General features: G+C 41.8%; 1 protein-coding gene across 1 annotated transcript in view; it reads left to right on the forward strand.

Annotated features, from left to right (window-relative positions):
* LOC121692772 (vasoactive intestinal polypeptide receptor 2-like) overlaps window positions 1–8172 on the forward strand; it is a 23296-nt gene extending 15124 nt beyond the window's left edge. The window contains exons 9-13 of the mRNA XM_042071648.1: window positions 1–13; window positions 1192–1318; window positions 6145–6186; window positions 6937–6973; window positions 8093–8172. The exon at window positions 1–13 is cut by the window's left edge and continues 79 nt beyond it. Coding sequence (XP_041927582.1) covers window positions 1–13; window positions 1192–1318; window positions 6145–6186; window positions 6937–6973; window positions 8093–8172 — 299 coding nt within the window. The remainder of the gene's footprint in view (window positions 14–1191; window positions 1319–6144; window positions 6187–6936; window positions 6974–8092) is intronic.
* Window positions 8173–8488: the final 316 nt, after the last annotated feature.

Raw genomic sequence — 8488 nt, forward strand, 5'->3', positions numbered from 1 at the left:
ATTCACAATACAGGTATGCCAACCAATCAGCTTCCACAGTACCAGTCTGCTAACCAATCAGCACTCTCAATACAGTTTTGTCAGCCAATCGTAACGCACTGAAACATCACCTGACAGAAACAAGCAAACAAATAGTCAAACTGCTGACTCAGAAAGCAATCTACTGACATTCCAGAACAAGTGTAATTGAGCTCAACGCAAATCAAACCAGCTAATAGGCTAACTGAAATAACACCATGCCAATCTCTAGGTGTGTGTGTGTGTGATTAGCTAGTATGGCTAACTGAAATAACACCATGCCAATCTCTAGGTGTGTGTGTGTGTGTGTGTGTGATTAGCTAGTTTGGCTAACTGAAATAACACCATGCCAATCTCTAGGTGTGTGTGTGTGATTAGCTAGTATGGCTAACTGAAATAACACCATGCCCATCTCTAGGTATGTTGAAGGGTATGTGATGATGTGGGGCTATTTTAATTCCAAAGGCCAAGGGAACTTTATCAGGATGCATAGTATCCTGGATCCATGAAATAACTGGCCTTTAAAAATAAAAATCTGCCTGCCTCTATGGGAATTTAACATAGGAGTGCCAATACTTATGACCCCTGTATTTTAAGGAAGAACATTTATTTATGATACATTATTCATTCACAATGAAAAATGGTGTCCTTAAAGGTTGGATATTTCCTCATTTTTTATTTAAGGTTTTTTTTTACTTAAGGCATTAAGATCAATTTCCAAAAGATGATGTTATATTCCTCTTTTTAGTCAACTTCAGCAGAGATGCCAATACAGGGGAGAACTGTATACTATTGCTAAATGTCGTATGTTCGTTTTGTAAATGAGTGTTGGATGTGTGTGCATACACACAGGGATGTAAGACTGTTATGTCGTATGTTCGTTTTGTTTTTTATAATGAGGACCAGTGTTTTGACATACACCCACTAGACACTCCATTACTGGACATCACTACATTCTGTGTGTGTGTGTGTGTGTGTGTGTGTGTGTGTGTGTGTGTGTGTGTTTGTGTGTGTGTGCGTGTGTGCGTGTGTGTGTATGTGTGTGTATGTTTTCAGGTGACTGGCCAAGTCCACACTGTTGTTAATTCCGTTGTGTGTGTGTGTCTGTGTGTGTGTGTGTGTGTGTGTGTGTGTGCGTGTGTGTGTGGTGTGTGTGCGTGTGTGTGTTTTCAGGCGACTGGCCAAGTCCACACTGTTGTTAATTCCGTTGTTTGGGATCCACTATGTGGTGTTTGTCTCTCTGAACGAAACCATGGCTGACTACAAGATCTTCTTTGATCTGGCCATCGGCTCCTTCCAGGTACACTATGTGTGTGTGTGTGTGTGGCATCCATCTTATGAATGTGTAAATGTGGCTTTGATTGTCAGTGTGTGTGTGTGTGTCTTTTCAAGTGTGTAGATGCTGTGTGTGTGTTAGTGTGTGTGTGTGTGTGTCTCATGCTGTGTGTGTGTTAGTGTGTGTGTGTGTGTGTGTCTCATGCTGTGTGTGTGTTAGTGCAGTGTTTCCCAAACTTTTTTTCTGGGGACCCACTTTTTAAAAATGACAGACCATCGCGACCCATTTCACTTAAAATCTACCCTGCAACCACCAATATTGTTTTAGGCCACAGGTTCTCCAACTTTTCTATGCCTCCCCCAACCATACATTGCTATAGGATCTAGATAGATAGATCCTGCTTTTAACACGGTTGTGTTTGCATTTTGAGCACCATCAGCGTGAAAAGTTGGAAATGACTACTGAAAAGATACGTTTTTTTTTTTTAAGTATATTTTTTTGGCCTTTTTATGCATTTTTAATGATAGGACAGTGGAGAGTGACAGGAAGTGAATGGGAGAGAGAGCAGGGGTGGGATCCGGAAAGGACCACGGGGCGGGAATCGAACCCGGGTCGCTGGCATACGGTGCAGGTGCCCCAGCCAGTTGCGCCACAGCTGGGGCCTGAAAAGATACGTTTTAATGCGCATTCGAGAGTTTTGGGAAATTCTCGCATGTTGCGCAGTCGTCATTCGTCAGCATTTAAGCTATGATATGTGCAAAGTAGTGGCATTACCATTATAGTAAGAACAATATAGATGGGCAGTTCCAGTGTTATGGATGTGACAGTTGGACTCATATTGGTAAACAAAATGCCTTAGAGTGGGGGCAACATTAGTATCAGTGAATTAATTTGCATAACTTTTAATGCAACCTCTGTCCTCTGAATACTGAGAAATCCTCAAATTTCATATAATCAATTTCATCTTAAGAATACAAGGCATTTTATCAGCGTTATGGATGTGACATGAAATGGACACACTTTTGTGAGAGATTACAGGTTTTCTACAAACTCTGTGAATTTTGAAGGAAACTGCCGAAACCATGATATATGTAGCATGAAGGAGACTTGAATGAACACAAAAAGTGTGTTTTTGAAACTATGCGTCATTTTCGTAATGCATTATGTAGGAAAAACTGGCGTTATGGATGTGACGGTTTCACGTTATGGATGTGACGTGTCTGAACCAGTCCTCGACAAACTACATAAAACACATAATTAAGTAGTGAATTTTGATATGAAACAATTGAAATAGTAATCATGAAAAACTAGCAATGAAAGTATTGCTTCCTCAGTGCCCACTAAGATCCACAGGAAGAATCAGGACAACAAGTCATTTAAAATATAAAAAAAGGAATTAATTTTTTTCTTTTACCGTCATCAATTTTGGTCAGTGATTCCCGGGTTACTGAAACACCAGGGAACATGATACTTGGTGGCCACTCCCCTAAATAACTAGCCCTACCTGAACCGTTGCACCCAAGATGACAAAATATTTATGGTATGTTAGTCTCAAGAGCCCGCATGAACCTAACCCATACCCACTCATTTGTGATTTGCACACATAAAGTACATGCACGTGCACACAGGCACATGCACACACACACACACACGCACACACACACACAGTCGCACACATACAGACAGGCAAGCAAACACCCACCCACATGAATGCAGACACATAAACACACACACACAGGCACGCACGCATGTGGGCATGCAAACACACACGCACACACACACACACATAAACACAGGCACGCATACGCACATGCACACACAGACACACACAAAAAAACACAGACACACACACACACACTCTTATAAACAAAAGCAAACTCACATATGCACACACTCATTTACATGCACATGAGTTGCAGGAGTAGGAGATGGAGACAAATTGAAAGCGTGATTTATTTTTGCGAAGAGAATATGCAGGACTGAGAGGCGGTCATATTTTGTACCGCTATGCGGTACATCTAGTTTATTGCTGCCGTTACTCATGTTACTCTGTGGGTATTAGCTACAGAGGACCTGACACTTCAAATGCTGGCATATCGCGTCACATTTCAAATTAAACTGTGTTAAGCAGACGTGAACGGCAGGCTGAACAGATCTGCAACAGAAGGAGGTTGCTATGTTAACTCCAGCTGCAAAGTCAGCCATCTTCACCAGCTAACACGATAATCCAGTTACTGTACAACATTAGTATGACAGTTACAGGAAGATAATCGCTCAGATTTTTGTTATTAGGCCACTTGAAAATAGGCTATGGCTAGGCTAATCACTGGAGATATTTTAATATTATGTTTGTTTTGCTAATGGTTAGGCAAGGCCTTCCTGTGGTTTTGATCAACCTAATAATCTTTGAAATGTCAGTTGTAAACACTAGGCCTAAGTTGAAATGTGTTGAAACTGACATGCCACCAGAACAGACGTTTTATCGGCTTTGAGGTATAATAAAGTCCCCAGTCTTGTAAATTCACATTATGTAACATCCATAACGTCACATTCATAACGCACCATTAAAGGTTTTAAAAGTAAGAAAGGGGCACAATTTGGTCATCACACTTTACATTGATATAAATCAGCTTTGCACAGACACTATGGACATTGTCGCATCAACACTGTATGTGTAGCATAAACTTTTCCTATAAAACGTTATGGATGTGACATGGCCATGGAACTTGCTGACTTAAAAACAAAAGCCTTACAAATGTAAGGAGTTGTGCTCTTAAAGGCAAGCTGAGCATAGACATTACTCTACCATTCCTTTGTCAATCTGGAATTTGTCAAATGACACAATTTGTTTAAACATTGGGGCCATTTATCCACTTTTGAAATATGTATAATATTACCATGTGAAAAATGTTGTTTCTGTATGTTTGCACACCATATTTATGATGTAAAAAGAGTGTCATTCTCCATCAAATTCAATACGATCAGTTACAAACAATAAAATATAGACCTAAATGAAGATTTTAACAACAGTTCTATTTGCGTATACACAACTTTTTTTTCCATGGTAAGCATGACCTTTGCATGGAATTGCCCTCCTGTATTTCTAAAAAAAAAATGTTGTAGGCTACGTTGCGTTGCAGACAAATGGGTCCATAACACTGTGGACGTCAATTCCGATGTAAACAGCAAATAACTCAAGTCGTTATACTGTATTGTTGTATTATATTATATTGTATAGTCGTTATATCAGAACAAGAGGCTTTTGCGCAATAGCCGAAGAATGCGCCTTTACTTTGGAGTTAGCGAGGTAGAAAACGAGAGTAATAGTGTTTAAAATGTTCATTTAAATTGTAGCCTAATATAATGCACTGTTGTGCATTTTAAATCAGAAATAAGAATGTGAGAAGGTTGCTATTAACTTTAAAGATCTATAATCGAAACTATCTACATGCAAATTGAATGGCCTTATGTCCGGTCTGTCTGCTTTAGTTGACAGCACGGTCACTAGATTTTAATCGGTAAAGTTGAGGAACTGGTATCTGTTAATGTTCGTGCAAATAGGCGGATTCATGTCCCTTGTAGTTTGCAACTGTGAGGTACATGGCGCCCCACAGAACGGTTTCATTTTGAGAGGTAGATATCCATGCTCTGGCACCCCCTCTGCGATGCATTCGTCCCCCAGTTTCATGAGCTTTTATGACAAAACCGTGATTGTGCTAGTTAACAAACTACATCCTAATAGAAAACTGTTAGCTTTCCTGGTATCAAATGACAAATGGTATCAGTTAGGCCTATAACACAACATACATTGTGCTGGCGACCCAAATAAAATCTCCTGCGACCCACCCGTGGGTCGCGACCCAGACTTTTGGAAACAATGTGTTAGTGTGTGTGTGTCTGTCTCATGCTGTGTGTGTGTTAGTGTGTGTGTGTGTGTGTGTGTGTGTGTGTGTCTCATGCTGTGTGTGTGTGTTAAACGTTCCACATACTTGACGCACCCGACCGGTAACGCGACAATGTGATGTCACAGAAGCGCCGTAACCATTTATACTCGCGTGTCGTGGTCACGACACTAGTTGCAATATTCTCCTCAACCGAGGTGTCGCTGTTGTGAAAAGATTAACGCTAACTACGTTACACAACAGAAGAAGCTGCATTAAGAAACACTAGTAGCAGAGAATGTAAACGGGCTCTGCTATTAGCTAGCCTCTGTGATGGTACTTCAGACTTTGGTTGCTATTATTCACAACTACCACCATCATTATCATCTAGTTTCCAAGGTGTGCGCACAGGTAGATAGATAGATGGATATATAGATAGATACTTTAGTCATCCCGAGGGAAATTTTAATAATTTAAACAGTTTAGTTAGCTAGCTAGCAGCTGGCTGAGTTTGTGTAATTTCCTGAAGTGGAAAGAGATTTTGTTCAGGCCTTAATAGATATCCTTTGTTTGAAAATAAATCGTTTCTATTCTTTCCTCTTAATTCCATGTGTTGCAACTCTCGCTGGTAACTTTGTTAACTTATCCAGCAAACTATTAAAAATTCACGACTGTAACAAAACACTGCAACTCTCGCTTGCCCTCGAACTAGTCCATCTTCCTGTTTCCGCTTTGTCGTGCTCGTCTAAAAAAAATGAGTGGTGCGCTACCTCGCGCTACCTGGCTAAAATCCTGGCGCGCCAGCAAGATCTACGTCATTTTGACGTCACGGTGTCGCACTACCGGTCGGGTGCGTCGAGTATGTAGAAGCCCTTAGTGTGTGTGTGTTAGTGTGTGTGTGTGTGTGTGTCTCATGCTGTGTGTGTGTTAGTGTGTGTGTGTGTCTCATGCTGTGGTTTCACATTGCAGGGTTTGGTGGTGGCCATCTTGTACTGTTTCTTGAACACTGAGGTAAGTCTTTATCTGAGTGTGACACCTCTCTCTCTCTCTCTCTCTCTCTCTCTCTCTCTCTCTAATTCAATAAGCTTTATTGGCATGAATGTAAATTTTACAGTGTTGCCAAAGCATTCAATACAACAATAATAGTAATATAGATAATAATAATAGTAATACAAATAATAATAATGATAATAATAATAATAATGAAAATAACACCTGGCTTTTAAATTAACAGAAAAAAAAAATATATATATATGGATTATTATGTTATTGATCATGTAACATGGGCTGTTCTCTCAGGATGTGGCAGGATTGGATGTACTCAGCAGCTAGGTGGACACAACTGTCTACTTCCCCCAGGAGGAATGATAGTTTTTGTTCATTGTTTGTGTCAAGAAATTCGGGACAGATATCTGCGATTTTTGTAAAATATTCTTCCCTTAGAAGTTTGTATAATTTGCATTCAGTTAAAAAAATTTGTTCATTTTCCACTACATCACTGCAGTGAGCACACATCCTCTTTTCAGGGGCCAGCCAGGTTTGCCTGTGTCGCCCCTTTTCAATGTTTTTCTCTCTCTCTCTCTCTCTCTCTCTATATATATATATATATATATATATATATATATATATATATATATATATATATATATATATATATATATATACACATACATAGAGATCTCTATCTCTCTCTCTCCTTCTCTTCATCCTTCGTTCTCCCTACCACTCAACCCATTTTCATCTCTCCGTTTTGATTGACAGGTCCAGGGGGAGCTGAAGCGGAGATGGAGGAGGGAGGGCCTGACCCGCCCCCCACACACACTCTCGTTTTCCCACAATGCATCAGTGCGCAGCAACCAGTCCGCCACACGACAGCGAGCACAGTCCCTCCAGCAGAGCGAGAGAGAGAGCACCGTCCTCTAGAGAGAGATTAGGAGAGAGAGAGAGAGAGAGAGAGAGAGCACCATCTTCTACAGAGAGGGGGAGAAAGGGAGGGAGAGAGACCACCACCCCTCAAGCACATAACAGGGGATACCCAAATACCCCTCAAACATAACAGGGGATACCCAAATACCCCTCAAACACAACAAGGGATACCCAAATACCCCTCAAACATAACAGGGGATACCCAAATACCCCTCAAGCACACGACAAAGGATACCCAAATACCCCTCAAACACACAACAGGGGATACCCAAATACCCCTCAAACACAACAAGGGATACCCAAATACCCCTCAAACACAACAAGGGATACCCAAATACCCCTCAAACATAACAGGGGATACCCAAATACCCCTCAAGCACACGACAAAGGATACCCAAATACCCCTCAAACACACAACAGGGGATACCCAAATACCCCTCAAACATAACAGGGGATACCCAAATACCCCTCAAGCACACGACAAAGGATACCAAAATACCCCTCAAACACACAACAGGGGATACCCAAATACCCCTCAAACATAACAGGGGATACCCAAATACCCCTCAAGCACACGACAAAGGATACCCAAATACCCCTCAAACACACAACAGGGGATACCCAAATACTCCTCGACAGATAAGACGCCACACACACACTACCCATCACAACTGGGCAGACAGTAGAGACCCCAGGAGAGGCCCAACAACTACGCCACCAGGAGAGGACCAACAACTACGCCACCAGGAGAGGCCCAACAACTACACCACCAGGAGAGGCCTGCACCAACAACTACACCAACCACCGTAACTGGACCCACACCTGCACCACCATAGCGACGGCAGCCAGGGACACTCACCTGTGCCGAGGCACTCAGTGGAGCAGGAGGCCCAACCAGCACAGAACTCAGACATTCAACAAAAACTCAGCCTTATCTGTGCATGTTGATATTTTAATCCTGCATAAGATGAGCCCACTGGCTGTCCCCCAGGTTACAAAGAGCTAGCGCTCCCATCCACCAAACTAGAAGAGCTAGCGCTCCCATCCACCAAACTAAAAGAGCTGAGCTAGCGCTCCCATCCACCAAACTAGAAGAGCTAGCGCTCCCATCCACCAAACTAAAAGAGCTGAGCTAGCGCTCCCATCCACCAAACTAGAAGTGCTAGCGCTCCCATCCACCAAACTAAAAGACGTGACTCAAGGTAGAAACTCAGGAGGGATGCTTATTTGGTTAAAATCAGAACTCCTACCCTCACAGTAGAAAGAATCAAAAAATGACAGAATAATTTGTGGCTGAAAATCAAGAGAAACCATACTGAGACACCTCCAAACCTCTTCCTCTGCTCGATGTGTATGTCCCTAATTGAGTCCCCTTACTGCATGTGTA

This window comes from Alosa sapidissima, chromosome 19 (genome assembly GCF_018492685.1).
Source record: "Alosa sapidissima isolate fAloSap1 chromosome 19, fAloSap1.pri, whole genome shotgun sequence".
Lineage (NCBI taxonomy): Eukaryota > Metazoa > Chordata > Actinopteri > Clupeiformes > Clupeidae > Alosa > Alosa sapidissima.